Raw genomic sequence first — 20494 nt, 5'->3', positions numbered from 1 at the left:
CAGCGGAATGGAGGCATGAGGAACTCACCCAACACCTCTCCTAAGCCGATGAGGTAAGGGAAGGGGGACAGCGGGTGGTTCTCTCCTCTGGCTTACTTCTCTCTCTCCTCTCTCAAGAGCCTTCCCTCGTCTCAAAAAAAATGGGGTTGGGGGATAGAGATCATTAGATGGCTTCTTAAAGGCTGAAGTATTTATTCTGTCAGCTTGTCAGCAGTTAATGATAGAGCTGAAAAAAAATTCTGTCATGAAAAACAGTTTGAAAAGCTGTTTGAAAAATACATAGGCTTTAAAGTCTTAGCTGTCACCCTGTCCTGTCTGTGTGTAGTTCTTAAACAGCAATGGCACTAATGATAGCACGAACCAATCAGAGGAAATCGTGGGGTTACTTTGCCTCTGGCAATTCTCCTTCTGCTCCAGTCCCTCGGAGGACTGTTTTCTGTACTTAAGGCCATATGTGAGATGTATCATCACAATCAAAAATGAACCTGAATATTACCTTCCTTTTATCCTGTCGATTGAAATCAAATTTCCATTAATTGATTTTGACTGATAAAAAAAGTCTAATAATCTGTGTACTTGCCAAAGCAAAGTTCAAAACTAATCTGGCTTTACTCAGGCTAAAAGCAATATTAATTATGAAATACAGTGGGTTTTTTAGATGAGAGCATCCATTAGGAGTTGAGGGTGTAACTACGTTTGAACCAAATCTGTATTTTCCTATTCTTAGCCTCTGTGCTTTTCAGTTCTAAAGTTATTTTTGCAACTTTCCACCTCCTATGCTCCTGCCTAACCCAGGAGTAATTTCCCTCTAGCCCTCTAAAAGTAAACTTCCCACTCTCCAGATCTCCTCTCCATGTACCAACCATCATGGAAATGGAGTGATTTGATGGTCTTTGTAGCACCTTGTAAATAACTTCCATTGTCACAATGAAACATACACCAGTCTTCTAGATATTTTTTTTCTTGCATCCATCCACCATTCCCTCCCTTTGATTATGGATAGAAATGAAAAATTATTATTTTCTCTTTAGACACTCCTGACATTCACTTTCAGTAGATATCGCTTCCAATGTCTGAACTTCTAGGTCATAGTCAAGGGTGCATTTCCAAGATTACATTATCTATCTATCTATCTATCTATCTATCTATCTATCTATCTATCTATCTATCTGCCAGTCTGTCTATATATATATATATGTATATATATATATCTGTCTGTCTTGTCTGTCTATCTATTCATCTATCTGTCTGTCTGTCTGTCTATATATCTATCTGCCAGTCTGTATGTGTATATATATATATATGTCTGTCTGTCATATCTGTCTGTCTATCTATCTATCTATCTACCTATCTATCCATCTATATATTTATCTATTTGTACATCTATTTGTCTATCTATCTATCTATCTATCTATCTATCTATCTATCTATCTATCTGTCTGTCTATCTATCTGCCAGTCTGTGTGTATATCTATCTATCTGTCTGTCTATCTATCTGCCAGTCTGTGTGTATATATATATATATATATATCTGTCTGTCTTGTCTGTCTATCTATTCATCTATCTGTCTGTCTGTCTATATATTTATCTGCCAGTCTGTATATGTGTATATATATATATCTGTCTGTCTGTCAATCTATCTATCTATCTAATCTATCTCTCCATCTATCTGTCTATCTGTCTATCTATATATCTATCTGCCAGTCTGTCTATATATATATCTATCTGTCTATCTGCCTTATCTATCTATCTATGTATGTATCTATGTATGTATGTATCTATCTGTCTATCTGTCCATCTTTCTACCTTTTTATCTATCCATATTATCTATCTATCTCTATCTATCTGTCTGTCTATCTGTCTTGTGTGTCTTTCTGTCTGTGCCTATCCCTCCATCTATCTATCTATCTATCTATCTATCTATCTATACATAAAATTAAATATTTCAAAGCAAATACATATATAGCTATACATATAAAGCTATATATGTATTTGCTTTGAAATATTTAATATATATTATATATATCATATATATATAATTCAATATATATATATATATATATTGAAACCCTTCCCTTCTGTCTTAGAATCAATAACAAGTATAGTTTTCAAGTCAGAAAAGCAGTGAGGGCCAGGCAAATCAGGTTAAGTGACTTGCCCAGGAACTCACAGTTAGGAAGTGTCTCAGACCAGATTTGAACATAGGACTTTCCCTCTCCAGACCTGGCTTTCTATCTACTGTGCCTCCTACTTGCCCCTAACATAATATTGATGTTACAAATTACATATTGACAGCTAGGTGGTGCCATAGCACACAGATTGCTGAACCTGGAGTGGGGAAATCCTGAGTTCAAATTCAGTCTCAGACACTTTCCTGCTGTGTGACCCTGAGAAAGTCACTTAACTTCTGCTGCCTCAGTATCTTCATCTGTAAAATAGTTAGGGAGGGACCTATCTCCTAGGACTGTTGTGAGTAAAAAAATGAAAGGATATTTGTAGACCTTAAAGCACTATATAATGTTGCCTATCATCATCGATATTATGTATCTAAGTATGTATGGATGTATCTGTACTTATACATACACTGACAATTTGTGTATATACATATGTACACAAACACAGAGACTCATACTTGCCTCTACCGAGGCCACAGAAGCCCAATAGGTAGAGAAATCAGAGAAAGGGGCATCCCACTGTAGCCTTTTTTCTCCCCCTGTTGACCACTGATTCCAGTTAAACGTTTTGTTAAAAAGTTCTCTACCTTCCCGTTAGCTCAGGCTTGCTTGAATGACACTGATTTACATGCTTGTTTACAGTTTATGAGGAGGAATAAAATGAACCAACTGCCAAGCTTCTCATTTTTATGATGCCAGTTGTCATGCTAGCATTCATCTCCAATTTACTCACCTTTGGGTAATCTCCTTATCTTGCACTAATAGCTTCATCCATTTGAAGTTGGAGGAGGAGGGTGCTGGAGAAGCGAGGGAGGACGGGAGCCCTCCTTTGCCTCAATTTGGAGGCACAAATAAATAAATAAATGCATACATAAATAAATAGAGAGCTGCAAATTCTGAAACCTTTGGAGCCAAATTCCCTGTCCCTGTTTGCTATGTAAAGTATGGCTCATTGCTTTGATCTTGAGTAATAATAATTCTGGGGAGTTATACTGTTTTCATATGCTTCAAAGCTGTGTCAAAGTTTTGCTGCTTAAGGGTGCTTCTTTATTCTGCTGGCTCTTGGGTACTGAGATGACAGGTCCTCTGTAAGAGGTGCAGGCTTTTTCAAGTCATAGCCTTCAGCAAAACATCAAATTACCAAATCCAGGGTAACACACTTCTACACAAATGCCTTTCCTGTAGATATATTATACCATATATATTAAATACTTTAGTGTTACACGGTACATTTTATGTGCAATGGAAAGTGATGGTTTGAGGTAGCCTTGGGGGGGACTTTTTTTTTCCACAAGCAGAAAAAGCTAGTGTATACCGTATCAAGTATGGTTTTTACAGGACTTTCTGCCCGAAGGCCTTTGTAAATAAGTAATGATCAACAGATTGGCTGTGGGTTTTTGAAAAGCATGCCTATGTCAGTTTGCATGATGGAGGAATATTTTCAAAGTGGATCCCGCTTTCATTGCCTGCTGAAGAGGGACTGAGGGAGAGCAGACATCCCAGGTTTGGGCTGTCTGCTCACTAGCACATCAGAATTGCTAAACATGGGTCAAGAATGGAGCAGAGAACTTGCCCAGCTTCAGAGTCCTAATGTTTCATGGTAGTGCTTTCGTCCAGCTGCTCCTCCTGCTGAGTATCCCTGCCAGCACCTGCCATCTTTCCCTGCCTCATAGAGGGACTGGGCAAACCAGGGTCACATAGAAAGCCTTCCCTCAAACCATAGAGAGATGAGCTGGGAGTGCTGCAGCTCAGCATGGTGGATAGGGTGTTGGATTTGGAAGCAAGAAGACTTGGGTTCAGATCTTTCCTCAAATACTAGCTTTCTGACCCGTGAAAAATCACTTCAGCACTAGATGCCTCAGTTTCCTCCTCTGTAAAAATGAGGACATTGGACTTATTGGCTTCTAAGATCTCTTCCAGATGTGGTTTTATAACAGTCATCTTTTACTAATACCCTCATGGAAATTCATTCTTTTCCCCAAGAAATGAAAGGGTTGATTATTTACATTGATGGTATCCATCACTTGGCAAAGTGCAAAGTGTCTGGCAAATGGCAGGAACTTAATAAAATGCTAGTTGGATGCCTGTCATTTAATCCCCAAATGACAGTTTTTCCCTATGACTTGTCCAGTGGGAAACAGAAGAAGCGATTGTCTTCTCTTGGGCGACATATGCAGAAATACAACTTAATATTCTTCCTATGTGAACATGCAGACTTCTATGATCCCTGTTTCTTTGGAATGCACACAACAGGCTTCGGAATCCACTTGGTTCCTTCTCTTCAATCGCTTAGATTAGTGGCATGACTCTCAGACATACCTTTCCTAAATATTTGCAGAAAATAAAGTGGCTTTCTTTCTGGAGTTCAGAGTCCTCATGAGGCCCATTCACTATGATCTGAACAATCCAGAAAGAAGGAGAATGGCCCCTTTGAAGTAGATTTTTCAACACTGAGCTTCAGTCCCTTGGAGAGTGTATGAACAGCAATGGATCATTCTAAAAGTAGGTGAGATTTTAGTGGTTTGTGGAAAGTGATAGGAAAAGTATAGAGAGCAGCCAAAGAGCACAGAATGCTACCCAATGCTCCTTAAGCTGTTACTTCTTCAAGTAAAGCATCCCTCTGTGCAAATGTTACCTCCAAATTGTTGATCAGATAGTAAATTAGAGGAGATGTTCAACACATTGCCTTGTACCACAATTTTTTTTTCCCGGACAGTTTGATTGGTTTTCCTTTTCTTTGGTCCATATCTATAGTTTCACTCTAAGCAAGTCCCAGTGTGGAGACTCCTTTTATGGATGCAAATCAGCAATTAATCTCTACCTTCTAGTCTTAGAGAATTACTTGGGAACTAAGAGGTCAGGTGAGACTTATCCACGATCACATAATATGTAGGTATCAGAGGCAGAACTTGACTTCAAATCCTTCTAACTCTGGAGCCAGTCTTCTATCCACCCTGCCATGATGCCTCTCAAATAAATTTAATGTACAGGAATCACAGGAATCTGGACATATTCTATTTTTCCATTGTGTTGACAGAAAATCGGCCTTGGACTGTGTTTGAGTTTGATGATAAGTTTGGGGTGCTGACATGACTTTGGTTTGGGATGATATCATCACAGTGCCAGGTCACCTCGCATTTCATAGAATCATTTAGCTTATAGTCTGAAAGTCTCTTTTACATCATTTTCCTTTCAACTAGAGACCAGAAAAATCCTGCTCAGAGGATAGTGAAGCTGAGAGTTCCTACTTCCTAGTCCTCTCTCTAGTCACAGAGTATGTTGTCCCTTCTAGGACCAGAGAGAGGATCTTCTCATCTTCTGGAGACTATGAGCATTAGTTTAGCTCAGGTTGGAGAGTGTCATATTGACAAATCTTTCATGTATGGAAAGGAATTTTGTCTCAACTTAGGGGAAGATAATTGCCCAACACAGAGTAAACACAAGAGTTAGTCAGGAGAGCTGTATCTTTATGTAGACTCAAAGAGCACTTATTTGTGACCTTAATAAACCATCTAATTCATTCCTTTGTCATCATTTCAATAAAACCTTTTGGTGTTGATGGAAATCCATACTTTTTGTTGATGGATAAGAAGATCCCTTCCAGAGAAATGAATTTATAGTTTGGCTTTGGAAATGGCCCACCCCACAATAATTTCAATTAAAACATTTTGTGGTTCAGAGCTTATTTTTTCTTAGAACACAGCCTAGGAATGTGAACACCTTGGGAGCCAAAACTATTTTTTCTTTCTTTATATTCTAATTGAATTCTGTGTGTGTGTGTATATATATATATATATATATACATATATATATATATAGGTATTTTAAAATCTCTGTGGAATTAAATAGGAAATAGGGACGGCACTCTTCCCCCAAATATTTGATTTCTTCTGCAAAGCATTACATGGAACTTTGATCCCTGACTACACAGGACTAAAACCAAGTCACTATCAAGTGGCCTCAAAAGCCATCCATGTTGCAGAAATATTTATGGAGGACCTGGGAATAGGAATGGAATATAATCTCACACCATATATTCTAGGGAACCTTGAAGAGATACATAGTCTAGAGGAGAAAAAAAAAGATTGAGGGAGAAAGAGAACTATCTGTAAGTACTTGAAGGCTGTTATATGGAGGAGATATTAGAATTGTTCTGTTTGATTCCAGAGGAAGAATTGGGAATGAGAGGGGAAGTTGCAAAGGAGCAGTTTTAGTTTTACTATAAGGGGGAGGAAAACCTCTACCAAAAAGTATTCCCAAGTGTTTGGGGGAGGCAGCGAGTCAGTCTTTTCTCCCTAGAATTCTCTAGGAAAAGAGCAGATGATCATTCACTGTTTATGCTATAGAGAGGACTCTTGAATGTTCAAGGAAAGCTTTGGGTAAATGTCCACTGAAGCCCCTTCTGAATCTGAGATTCTGTGATTTCAAAGGCATGTGCACAAAGGGTCATTAAGAAAGGTAAGTGACAAGTGGGAGAATCTGAAGTGAATGGTTTGAGGAGATCCATGTCACCAGCACCCAGAAAATTGTAGGCACCGTGTCCCTTCAGGGAAGAGGGGAAATGACATGAAAGGAAACGGGCAGACAGGGAGGAACAGGCTTCTCTATACAGACACGAGGAAAGGGGGAAAGACATGCTTAGGTCTCTCCAGATCATTAAAGGAAATAACCTCACCTGTTCATCACATCCTGCGCCCTTTATCTGGACTTCTCTTTGCTCAAATATCTATCAACCTCGAGCAAGAGTCTCCAAGGAAGGGGGGCAGCCAGCCATAGTTGCCACACAAATAGAAATTGGTATGCCTGTGAAATAAAGCACTGGCTAGTGAATAAAATGGTGAAAAGTCCTGGACCTATGCCAGCAAGCCACTTAAGAAGCATCATCAGGGCCTTGACTGCCACCCTCGTAACTTCAGCCACTGAGTGGAATGAAGGGAGAAGGCAATGTCAAGCCAGCTAAGTCAAGCCACCTCTTAATGCACAAACAAATAGAATGTGACAGGGCCCAAGGGGGCTGAAGAAGAAAGGAATAGTGGGTCTCCCCCCACTCCAGAGAGAGGGGTGAACTTGACACAGGCCTCTAGACAAGTAGCATACTCAGCAAAAGGTCATTTTGTGTCCTCATTCATAGGAGCTTCATGGAGCTCCTGGCAAAAATAGCCTGATATACACATAGACATGATTGCGTATAGATGCATCTACATCTGTATTTATCCTCGCACGTGGATCCCAAATATTCTCTTATTTCTACTTAGTAATACTGTATCCTCAAAACAACCAATTCATTTAATTAATCCAAGACCAATGTTAGAAAAAAATTGAAGCTCTATTTTTAATCAATGAAAAGGGGAGAGAGGAAACCAAAAAAATTAAAGAGTGCCTACTGTGTGCCCCAAGCACTGCGCTAACATAAGTAAATAGTATTTCATCCTAAATCATAGATTTTCAAGCTGGGAAGGTTTAAAAGGTTTCCTAGTCCACGCACCTCATTTTACAGTTGTAGAAACAGAGGCACTGAAAGACTGAAAGAAAGGAACTTACCCAAGACTGAAAGCAAGAGAGTCTGAGTTTGAACCCAGACACTCTCTCCGCCACATCACCTTGACCTCAACTCATTTTCATTTTGGGGTTTAGGTGAGACAAGAGAATCATCAGTCCTAAATGGGGCACTCAGAGGAGCTTTTCTTCTCATTACCTGAATGGACAGGAAACAGGAGAACTCATAGCACTGGTTGGGACAGCTGTTTCATTTTTTTCTCTTTCCCCTGAATTCCTGGCATTCTGAGGACAATGAGCTGCATCCAAATGCCCCTTGGCCATCTCCCTTCCTCCATTGTCTATAGAGGAAATCCTCTGCAGTCTTCTTTTGGGCTATGTGTGCTCTTCATATGGATTCCATCATATTAGGCATTAGAGCATGGATTTAGAGCTGGAAGGAACCTCACAGATCATTGAGGAAAAGATCAGAGTCAAAGCTGAGTGCTCTGACTCAGAAAGAAGCATCTTTTTTTATTAGATTTCACTATATTTATTTTTTGTTTATTTGCTTGTTTATGTGTTTATTCATTCATTCATTCATTCATTCATTCATTCATTCATTCATTTCTAGACTACTTTACCAGAGGTAGCTGGGTGGCTCAGTAGATTGAGAGTCAGGCCCAAGACAGGAGATTGTGAGTTCAAGTCGGGACCCAGACCAGCTGGGTGACCCTATGCAAATCACTTAACCCCCATTGCCTAGCCCATATTGCTCTTCTGTCTTGAACTAATACACAGTACTGATTCTAAGACAGAAGGTAAGGGTGTTTTTAAAAAAAAAATCCTAAGTAAAACACTTTACCTATTTTATAGCAATTTATTCTTACAAAAGCTGTGTAAGGCAAGTAGTTCAAGTGTTTTTGATTCCAGTTTACAGATGAGGAAATTGAGGTTTGGAGAAATTAGTTACTTTTCTTGAGGATTGTAGCTTGAGTGCCAGAGGCAAGAATCACAAGTGCTTTCAAAGCTTACTAAGGTAGATTTTCACTCCAGTGTGAGGGTTGCAGCCCCTCTAAGCTTTCTGACCTCATATAGACTCTTGACTCTATTTATAAATATAAGCATGTGCAGGTAACAACAGATGAATTTAAGAGCATGCATAACATTTTTTTCTGGGAAAGTAGAGGCAGAAGTGATAAGATCAAAATGAGCTTTACGCTTGATATCAGGAATAAATTCCAAATAGGCAGAGCTCTGCAAAAGTTTGAGGGAAAAAAAGGATAATGTATTGTGTATGTTATGGTGGAAATCCCTTTGGGTCATGCGTTGAACTAGATGCCCAGTATGGTCCCTTGTTCTGTTTTTTTTTTTTTCCAGTCGTATCTGACACTTTGGGATTCCATTTGGGATTTTCTTGGCAGAGATCCAGGAGTAGTTTACTGTTTCCTTCTCCAGATGAGGAAACTGAGGCAAACAGGATTAAATGACTTGCCTAGGGTCACCTAGTTAGTATCTGGGGCCATATTTGAACTCAGAAAAATGTCTTCCAGAGTCCAAGCCTGACAGTCCTTCCACTGCACTACCCAGCTGCCCAGCAATGAAGACTCTTACAATTCTCAAGTCTGGAGATTCTCTGATGATTCCTGTCATGCAATAACTTGATAGACTAAGTTCTATGATCCTTTCCCTTCCTAAGTATGTGAGGACTTAACTCCTAATGTGTTTCATTTATTAAGTTGGCAAAGGAATAACAGAATGTATTTCAGGAAAAATGGAGGAAAACCCAATTAGGTTCATTAAAATTAGTATTGAACTTTTAAAGAACTAACATCTAATAAGAAAGGGAGGTAAATTTGGTTTTTCCTCTAAGATTCTGTGCCCATTTTCCTTCCTACCAAGTGACTTCCATCTTTCCTCTGTATTGCTAATTGTCTTTTGAAAGTAAAGGGTACAGATCAGAGACAGAGACAGAGACAAAGAGAGACAGACAGAGATACAGAGACACAGAGAGGGAGAGATAGACACAAAGAAACGTAGAGAGAGACAGAGGAGAGAGAGAAAAGGAGAGAGACAGACAGAGATAGAGAGGGAGAGACAGAGAGAGACAGAGAAAGAGAGTGAGAGAGAGAGAGAGAGAGAGAGAACAACATATATGTGAATGATTCCCTTTAGCCATTTAGGTTACCCTATACCCATACCGGGTCACCACTGCAAAAAACAGCAAAAATGGGCTGTCCCCATCATCACCAAGCTCCACAGCTGCCTTCACGACTCTTCCCAACATGCCACTGTCACTTCTTGCCCAGGACAAGCCGTCATTCCATCTTGGCGAAGCTTTATAGAGATCAGTCAAAGCATTCAGAGAAGATTGAAGTGACAGGGGCCCACTGAGCAAATAGTCAAACATAGAGCGCATCATGAAATATTCAGCCTTGACATAGGAGCACTAAATGCTTTCTCAATTAAGAGTACCTATCCTGGCAGCCAGCAAACAGCAGCGTTGTGTTCTCTGCACTGGTTTGTCACAGGGAGTGGGGCCAGACACATTCTAGGCAATTTTGACAGGCTGCCTTGTTTCTGGAGTCCTTGGCTTTCAGGAATGTCCCCACCTCTGCACATTCTTGTTCTAGGAAGATAAGTATGACTGAACAGATGATCCTAGTTTTTTCTCTAATTGTCACTTGGGCAGGACCTTGGTATATCCAGTCTTTTACAGCTAAGGCAAGAAAGCATGTCCCTCACCTCAATATGTCTTGATCTTGGAAAGGAAAACATTTTTTTGCAGAATTGATGAGATTTTGGGAATAAAAATCACTGTTTATGGTATGATCCTAAATGTTCCCAAGAGTGTCAGGAAATAAGAAGACCCTAATGTCTACCTCTTTTGACCAGATGTCTCCTGCCCACAAATAAGTTCTTTTTGGTCTCTGTGAGCAGTGCAGATCTCAAACCTAATAGGTGGTTTTGCAGAGGCAGGGACTGGCTTTTCAGATGATTTTAAGTGAGGGTCAGAAAATCAAGATGATCATAGATTTGGATCTGGAAAAGACCTCAAAGACCATACAGTACACTCCTTTGCTACCTCCTTCTCTCATTTTATAGATGATGGAAAATGAAGCCAAGGGAAGATAGGGGACTTGCCCAAAGTCACACAAATAGTCAATGACAAGGGCAGTGTTCAAAACCAAGTCCTACATTTTTAATGCCAGTGGTTTTTTTCCCCCCACTGTGTTATATTCCACAGGCAGAGTGAGTAGGTCCAATATTTTCAGACTTGACAATTTGTGATATTCTTTATCAGTAGCTCTAAAAAGAATCCCAAACCTTCTACCTCTGTTGAAAGTTCTAAACTCCAATATTAAAACTTCCACAGCAGAATATATTGGGGGTTGCAGTACATGCCTGCAAGGGAAGCTGTGCTCTTTAAAATATAATACAAGCTTCCTCACAGCAGGTTGGCTGGAAGAGGGATTTGTGGTTTTGCTCTAGGCTGTTGTCTTCAAGGCAAGCTTTTTGGTTTTGCTGCTGTAGAGTGGCATTGAGTTTCCTTGCTGAGATTAATTGATGGTAAGTGGCATTTGTTGCTCTCTGAAAGCTAGAAACAATGATGTTTTATTCTTCATTTGAAGTCAGGCAGGAATAATTTCTTGCTGAGGACCTTGGAGGTGTTATCTGGGACTTAAGGAACAGAGACGTGAAAAATTTAACATGCCAGACTTTCTCTATTGAAAGAAAAGGGAAAGGAAAGAGAAAAAAGGCATCTATCATAAAAGCAGAAGGAAGATTTTAGCACCTCCATCTACTCAGGACATCAGAAACAATGGCCTGACCAAAAATGATTATCAAGTCTATCTTTTCAGTATGTGCTTTATGGCAGTTTTCTATGAATCATTCCCATAATAGTCCAATGGGGTCATGGAATATATGTACCACATAATGTACCCATTGGAGATTGGGTAATAGAATTGTTAAGATGGACAAAAAAGCAGAGGTCAAACCAAGGGACCTGCCACTCTCCTTTATCCAGTTTTAAGATGGGATTAATTTGACATTTTCTTGGGGGGGGGGTCAAGAGCAGAAGACCCCCTTGTACCTTTGAAGTGTTACATTTCCTCAAGAATGCCTGGTTTATCTGGTTTGACTATCTACGTTGGTCAAAGTAATTCAATGTTTACAAGATGACATTTTACTTTGTCCAATGTGGCCACAAAATCACTCTTAAAATTGTATATGAGTTTAATGCATGATGTAAATTCCCCTTGTGAAAAATTGATCAATTGTGTCTTGAGGCTTGGGGACTAAATTGGAAAATATCTAGAAATATCCTAAGTCTGGAACTTGCTCAGCCAAAACTGTCAGCAAGATGTTTTTCTCCCTCAAATGAACTGGCAGGACCCCAAAGCACCACAAGAACAATTAATTACATTAATTAAGGAGTAGCTGGTAAGTTATACCACCTTTATTTCAAGGTGGAAGGAAGATTCAGCAGGATCTCCTCCAGCTCATAAAATCCCTATTGCCTAAGAAATAAAGTACTATACAGTATCTAAGTAGTTAGTAACAAATGAGCCTTGAATTAATTATAGCACATTTCAGGGGAGTTTGGGATTGCTTTGTGAGTCAAGAAAATACATCAAGTAAGTCATGAAAGACAATATATATAGTATCGGTCCTTGGTTCCAAATAACTGGTCTGTGAGGAGCTGTCGAGAGTTTTAACAGTGGTTCTGGTTGTTGTTTTGTAAACTAATGATATCATAAGGCAGTTCCTTTCCCACTTCTAACAAACTGCCCTTTTCCCCTATTGGGCCTTCTATTACTATAGCAACATTGACTGGTGCTCACAATGGCAAGTGTTCAGCTGTGTTCTCACAAATATAAACTATTCTTTGGGAACCTCCAAAATCTCAATGTAGCAGCATTCAAAACTGTAAATAACAGGTCCTTTCCTCTCCTTTCTGCTTACCCTAGAAGGCTCTTTGCAGTCAACACCAACTCAAAAGCATTTAAAATTAAAAATGTGAGATTGTTTATTGTGGCTCAAGCCTCCGATTTTAGTTACGAAGTAATTATAGCTTCTGCCCGTTGCTATGATGAATTGCCATCATTTTCTGCAGAGGTCCATTCAGCCAAGTGAGCCCACTGAACATGGGAACAGGGCTGGCCCTGGGCAAAATCATTATGTCAGTAGAGCTCATTGTAGCTCTTTCTTTCCTGCCTTCTGAGAAACTAGACACTTTTATAGTGACATCCCATGCTGGCCCCAAATTGCCCTCAACTTCCTTTCAGGTCTATCAAAACTTTCTCTTCTTATGTCCTATATCCTGTATCTTCTGACATAGGCACCTATGTCAGAGGTAGCCAGGTGGTACCATGGATAGAGTCCTGGACCTAGCTAGAGTCAAGAATACTTTAGTTCAAATCCCACCTCAAAGACTTAACTAGGATTACGACCCTGGGAAAGTCACCTAATTTCTGTCTGCCTCAGTTTCATCAATTGTACAAAGGGGATATAATATTCCCTAGCATCCCTGTGATGCTATGAGAAGTCAAAGGAAGGTTTGTGAGGAAAATAGCAAGCTGGAATACTAACCTTGGAATCATAGATCTTGGAAGTCATTACATTCAAATTTGACAGATGAGGAAACTGAGGACCAGAGAATTAAGTGATTGCCCAAGGTAATATGCATCAGAGGTGGAATGTCAAAAGCAAAGCAACCCACATTTATTAAGTCCTTACCATATACCCAGAACTGAGCTAACTGAAGCCCAGGATCCTCTGATTCCAGATCAAGAGCTCCTAAAAGTGAACCAAGAAAGAACATGGGATTCTTTTCTTCCTTCCTTGAATCAATATTTATATATGTAAGATGTAGTGCTACATGTTAGGGAAGTAAAAATGAAGCAGACAGTTACTACCCATAATGGGACAGATAATAAACTGTGTACAAAACTAGGCATGATATAAGAAAGAATATGTTAAACAGAGGAGACAAAGAATAGAGTGGTTGGGAGTTTCACATGCATCAGAGGCAATCAGGAAATGCTTCCCAGAGGAAGTGGTGCCTGAACCAGTCTCAAAGGAAAGGAAGGGTTTCCATAGAGAGATGTCATAGGGGTTTACACTATGAGAGGCAGTCTATCCATGTCCATTGAGGCAGGAAAGGGCAGAATATAATGAAAGAATGGAAGAAAGTCCTGTGTGATTAGAATTTAGAGTGGGAATGGGACTGAAAAGAGAAGTGGGAGTCAGATTGTGGAGACCTTTGAAGGCCAGGTTAAAGAGGTATTTTTTTTTATTTAATTTGATTTTCTGCTGATTATGTGTAATAACACATTTCCACACAAGTTTTCCTAAGTTATATGATCAAACTTATCTCCCTCCCTCTCTTCCCTTCCCCTTCCCATGCTGGTAGCTGATTCAGTCTAGGTTATATATGTCTTAGAGAGTTTTAAACTTCTTAGTCTTGCGTAAATCACTTTTCTTCTTTGGGACTCGGTTTCCTCATCTCTAAAAGAAAATTAGTACCCAAGATTGCTCTCATTGTGTGAACTGGCCATTGATTTCTTTCAAACACTAAAATCTATAATGAAACAAACAAAATAGTAATATAAAAACAATTCTAAGGCTGAAAAAATCCATCATACCCTGCTTCTAATTAAGCTTACATCTAAATGACTAAGCTGTTTCAGGTCCCTACACTGGAATGTGGAAGCATTATTAAAGATATTCAGAATTTTTTTCAATGTATTTTTCTCTCTCGGTCTCAATCTGTCTGTCTGTCTCTGTCTTTCCCATCTTTCCTTTTCCCTCTCCCTTCTCTCTCCTCCTCCTCTTCCTTCTCTCTTCCTTCTTCTCCTTCTCTTGCTGAGGCTATGAGAGGGAAGGACTGGGATGAGAGAGAGAAAGAGAGAGAGAGAGAGAAGAGAGGCTGATGTAAAAGTAGTTAGATGGTTAGTGCAAATACAGTTGTCAAGGAGGGAAGGGGGGGGAGCTCTTGTTTAGTATTGAAATCATGTATTCCAGATGTGGGCATTTGGTAGTCAATCTGCTCTGAAGTGACACGCTGCTGAATCTTTAAAGGGCTTCAGTTGAGGAAAGCAAAATCTGATTGGGCAAATTGCTAAAATATTTAAAGTGCAGCCTGTTAAAGCTTTTACTGCGAAGAGCATCACGTCAGAAGTTGTAGTCAGGAAGAGCAAATAATTGGCTTTCCATCCTCATGCCAGTCAGTCAGTGCAGGGCTCTGTTCCTATTCCTTCCACATCGTTGCTAAGGCTAATAGCAACCCTTTGGTTATTTTCTTTCTTTTTTTTTTTTTTGGTAGTGAAGGGGGGTGAAGAGAGTTAGTGGATAGAGGGCGGGTAGGGAGGTGCTGATAAGGAGTTGGGAATGAACCCAGGAAGGGAAAGAAAACCCTGTTTAGAAAGGAATGATTAACAAAGCTCACCATTTAGGTTTGCTGCCTGCCAAATGTCCACTGGATATATTTTTCCAGGTTGATGGTTCTCAGGTTTTGCTTTTCACTTAACAAGTCCTGAAAACTGTTTTTAATGACAATAGCTTCATTTTCATCTTTTATGTCTTCCAATATTCAGCTCTAGGGACACCTTCCTATTTATATTTTATCACATTTTCCACTTATATTATCCTGTTTTTTTCTCTCTTTTTTCCCTTCTCTTTCTTTCTTCCTTCATAACCTTCTTTCTTTCTCTTTCTCTTCCTTCCTTCCTTTCTTCTTTCTTTCCTTCTTTCCCCCACCTTCCCTTCCCTTCCCTTCCCTTCCCTTCCCTTCCCTTCCCTTCCCTTCCCTTCCCTTCCCTTCCCTTTCCTTTCCTTTCCTTTCCTTTCCTTTCCTTTCCTTTCCTTTCCTTTCCTTTCCTTTCCTTTCCCACCTTTCCTTTCCTTTCCCCCACCTTTCCTTTCCTTTCCCCCACCTTACCTTTCCTTTCCTTTCCTTTCCTTTCCTTTCCTTTCCTTTCCTTTCCTTTCCTTTCCTTTCCTTTCCTTTCCTTTCCTTTCCTTTCCTTTCCTTTCCTTTCCTTTCCTTTCCTTTCCTTTCCTTTCCTTTCCTTTCCTTTCCTTTCCTTTCCTTTTTCCTCTCCTCTCTCCTCTCCTCTCCTTTTTCCTCTTCTCTCTCTTCTCCTCTCCTCTCCTCTCCTCTCCTCTCCTCTCCTCTCCTCTCCTCTCCTCTCCTCTCCTCTCCTCTCCTCTCCTCTCCTCTCCTCTCCTCTCCTCTCCTCTCCTCTCCTCTCCTCTCCTCTCCTCTCCTCTCCTATAGGCATGATGCTTTGTTAATTCCTGGCAATGATCAGATCGACAACATGGACTCCAATATGAAAAAGTATGACTCTACAGGGATGTTCCACTGGTGTGCAGCCAAGGAGATTGAAAAAGTCATTCTGGTGAGTGTCAAAGGAGCCCCTTCATAATTCTGACCAAAGCCAGGTTTTCTAGCTTTGAGATCTGCCAGCTGTTTTATGGGATGACACAATCCCCTGTCCTATTTTTAAGATGATAGAAATTAGGAACACATTGAGGGGTCTTGATCTCTATCAGAGTTTGGACTGGGAGTAATAAATCAAAAGTTCCTTCGTTTCTTCATTCATTCCTCCCTTCACTGTTTATTGATCCCCTTCCTGTCTTGTGCTAAGTACTAGGAACAGACCCAGATCAGGTGAATGGCAACTTACCATGTAGTTTTATGTGACTGACCTTCTTCCCTAAGCTCCTCAAGAGTAGGAAATATGTCTTATTCATCATTATATCTCCCCAAAAGTACACATATTCTCACAAGCATATACAATATCCCTAGCAAGATGCACTGTGGGTAGTTGAAAATGAAAATAACAAATGTCCAATTCCATTCAACCACACAAGTCCCATGTTAGATGCTAAGCTTATAACAACAAAAAATAAAATTTCTTCTGCCTTGAGGAAATTTACATTCTAATGAAGGGACATTACCTGTATACAGGTTGGGGGGGCAATGCAAAGCATACACCAGTTAACACATTAATCTCAAGAGAGAGGGCATCTCCAACTAAAGAACTCAGGGAAGACCTGGTGCAGAAGGTAGTACCTGGGTCATGTCTTAAACAAAGATAAGGTGGAAAAAGAGGAATATCCAATCATGGTGCCCCATTGCTCAAGAGCAAGGAAGCACAAGGGCTGTCCAGTAGTGGGAGCCACAAAGAGGCCAGTTGGGCTCAAATGGAGTCATAGGAAAGTAGATGGGAAAGGTTAAGTGGGAGCCAGGGTGGTTGCTTAGTGAACGTGCAGATCAACCAAGGTCACAAGATATTTCTTGGTTATTGAGTATCCCAACAGGCAGAGTATACCTATTCCATTATTTCCTACTAGGGACTCTGAGACCTAGCATAGGACTCATAGATGCTATGATAATAATACTGATAATGACATTTACATAGCACTTTATATAGCATATTTATAGAGCAATTTAAGAACTGAAAAGTGGTTTGGATCCTATCATAATAATACTGATAATGACATTTATATGGTATTTTATATAGCATGTTTATATAGCACTTTAAGAATTAAAATATATATAATTTTATATTTATATATAATTTTATTCTCTATAATTTTCTCTATAATTTCTATGACCTCTATAATTCTCTATAATTTTATTCTCATAACAAGCCTGGGAGATTGTTGCTATAATAATCCCCAATTTATAGAGAAAGAGACAGAGGGAAATAGGTTAAATGACTTATAGCTAATAGGTATCTGAGGTGGAGTTTGAACTCAGGTCTTCCTGACTGGGTTAAGTCATCTATCCACTATAGCTGCCTAATTTAATGCTTTCGGCTTTCAGAGGAAAGCTGACGTGGGGTGGCCAAGGAAGACTCGTCATGGAGAATGGATAGAAATTAAAGAGTTCCAAATGAATAATGGACAGCAGAGGGTCCATAGCCCTGAGTGTCCTGGATAATCTTCTGGGGATTGGCATGTTCCTGCCTCCCCCACCATGCCACTCTCCCATCCCCCACTGTAGGTCCTGTTTGCATTCCATCTGCTTGTTAAAGTGGGCTAGCTACCCAGCTGACTTGGCCAATTAAAAATAATTAGGCGGCCTATCACAGTTAGTTAGAGTCAGGAGAAGCTCCGGCTCAGGGTGCCCATGCACTCAGACCTCCAAGCAGCCAGTAACTAACTCCAGATCTCCACCACAAAACTGATGATATTTGAAATGAGGTCCCCAGTGGATCCCCGCTTTGTCGCAGTTTATAAAGCATTTCCTGAGGCCGATGTCTCAGATTTCCCTGCACTGTAACACATGGAAACCAATAGCAATGACAGCCCCCACTTTATCCTAACGATCAGGGAGCAAGAGAGCCGGTTTCCTCCTCTCCTTGGGGGTTGCTGTAATAACCCTGACATTGTCATGAATTGCAATATTGGCATTTAAACAATCAATACACCAGTCAATTCTGGGGAGTAAATCAACCAGAGTTTGATATGTACACTGGAAATTAATATATCTCCCCAAAGGCGCAGACCACATGGGGGTTTCTTCCTGTACAATGACTGGGAGTTGTCTAAGGGGCAAAAGGAAAGCGATGACTGTGAAGAAAGCAAGGAGAAGGGCCCATAACGAACCTCCTAATGTCATTTATATTATTTCATATGACAGCCTGCTAAAGGGCCAGCAGTAACTGAATATTTGCATTTCACAAAGACCCCTGGTTTATATCATTCTCAGGTATGGCTTTGAGTTGCTTTTTGCTCCCATGTTGTCTTATCTCAAAGGATTTTTGTTCTATTGTCTTGGTGGGAGTCTTCCTCTTAAAGGCTAAGAAACAGAGCAGAATTGGAACAATTGCATATCATCACATCATACATCACAGATTGCAGAACCTGAGTTAGAAGGGATGTCAGAGGCTATCTTGTCAAACCCATATTTGCTCCCAAACCCCTTCCATAGCTTTTCCAATAAGGCATCATTCAGCTTTTCCATGAAGATATCTAGTGAGGTCTTTCAATGCTGCCTATTCTACTTAAAATACTAGGAAGCATTCCTCTAAATCTCTCCCCCCAGACCTTCTTCCTTCTGCCCTTTCTTTTTTGCCCCTTTCCAGTTAGCAAGCATTTTTTTTCTCTTTCCAATCACCACCCTAATCTAAAAGAAAAATAAATAAAACCCTTGCAACAATTATGTATAGTCAATCATCCAAAAGGACAAGTGGGAAAAGTCTAGTTTCCATTTTATATAAAACCCATTCAAAAGCTTAAGGACAACTGTTATGACCCATATCCCTTTCTTTAGGTCTTCTGTTTGATAGGGTAAGGATAAACATCCTTAGTCCCTTCAAACAATCTCTATCTCCTGTGTAAAGATAATTTTAGGGTTGTGACTTAAAATTGAAATTAATTGGTCACCCAGGAAAAATCCCAAATGAAGTACCCAAGTCAGTCTGAAAATTATGGTAATTTTAATTCATATAGAGGTAAGGTTTTAAGTAGAAAGAGGGAAGAAGGAATAGAATTTCTCCCACCTGGCCTGTGCCAGGGGGAGTTCAAGATCTCTACCGCTAGGTCTCTGAAGGAGAATAGAGCCTTCTAAGAGGATAATATTTGGAAAGTAAAGGAGAAAAACTCAGCCAGAAACTCACCCCAGAACTGGTCAATAGTTGTAGCCACGCCAAGATGCAGAAAGGCCCAGCATGCCCAAGGATACTGGAGAGAGAAAGTGACACCAAATATATAGACCTTTAATTCTTGTGTCTCCTCCTCTAAATTTTCATGTCTACCAATCACATCAGAGGCTTTTTTTCCAGGACTGCCCATTCTTTAGTTCTCATCTTCTTTGATTAGACTATATCTTTTGAGTTACTTAACACTTCTTTGTTAAGTTCACCTTTTGTTAGTTACTTAACCTTTTTGTGATTAATTTACCCTTTATAGTTACTTAACACCTTTTTGTAGTAAGATCTAAAAATGGACTTAGCTTAAAGTTCTAGCTTCACTATAAAGTAAGAACTAAGTACCTTCATTGTTCAATCAGGAGATTACAACTTTATCTTCACCATAAAGTAAGATCTAAGCAGGGTGGAGTAATTAAAGTTCATACCTGTGGTGATAAACTTGCCTATCATACTGATCTAGGACAACTAGGTGGCATAGTGGACAGAACATGAGCCTGGAGTTAGGAAGATCTGAATTCAAATCTGGTCTCAGATACCTGCTAACTGTGTAACCCTAGCCTGGCCACTTCACCCCGTTTGCCTGGGTATCCTTATCTGCAAAATGAGCTGGAGAAGGCAAATCTCTCTAGGATCTTTGCCGAGAAAACCCCAAAAGGGTTCACAAAGAGTTAGACATACTTGAAAAAACTGAACAACTCTCTTCTTGACAGTTCCCTCCTTCTCAATTACCTTTCTAAAATGGGAAACCCAGGGATAATACCAGATTGGTCTGACCAAGGTAGTCTTAACTCAGGGGAGCTCCATCATATTCTATCCCACCCCAACCATTCCATTCTTTATTCTCAACGATAACAGACTCCTGGGTGCTCAGAAGCGAAAAAGGCTCTTAACCTGTATGTGGAAAATTCAGGCACAGAAAGGAAGGGGAAAGAAGCCCTGCATTTGTCAAATGCCTATTTTGCTCCAGAAACTGTGCTAAGTGCTTTGTAAATATCTCATTTGATGCTCATAACAACCTTTGGTGGGAGGTAACATGATTATCCCCATATTACATTGAAGAAACCAAGATAGATGTTTACTGAACATTGTAAAGAGTGTGAGGCCAGATTTGAACTCGATTCTTCCTAACTCCAGGCCCAATACTGTACCACTTAGCTTCCCACACAGAAAATT

At 40.0% G+C, this 20494-nt stretch overlaps 1 protein-coding gene across 32 annotated transcripts in view; it reads left to right on the top strand.

Moving 5' to 3' along the window:
* KCNMA1 (potassium calcium-activated channel subfamily M alpha 1) overlaps positions 1–20494 on the top strand; it is a 936156-nt gene that overhangs the window by 814131 nt on the left and 101531 nt on the right. For all 32 annotated transcript variants that reach the window (XM_056819947.1, XM_056819943.1, XM_056819916.1 and 29 more), the window contains 2 exons: positions 1–53; positions 15934–16057. The exon at positions 1–53 is cut by the window's left edge and continues 41 nt beyond it. In XM_056819947.1, the coding sequence (XP_056675925.1) occupies positions 1–53; positions 15934–16057 (177 nt within the window). The remainder of the gene's footprint in view (positions 54–15933; positions 16058–20494) is intronic.

This window comes from Monodelphis domestica, chromosome 1 (genome assembly GCF_027887165.1).
Source record: "Monodelphis domestica isolate mMonDom1 chromosome 1, mMonDom1.pri, whole genome shotgun sequence".
NCBI lineage: Eukaryota > Metazoa > Chordata > Mammalia > Didelphimorphia > Didelphidae > Monodelphis > Monodelphis domestica.
This window is presented reverse-complemented; position numbering and strand designations above follow the sequence as displayed.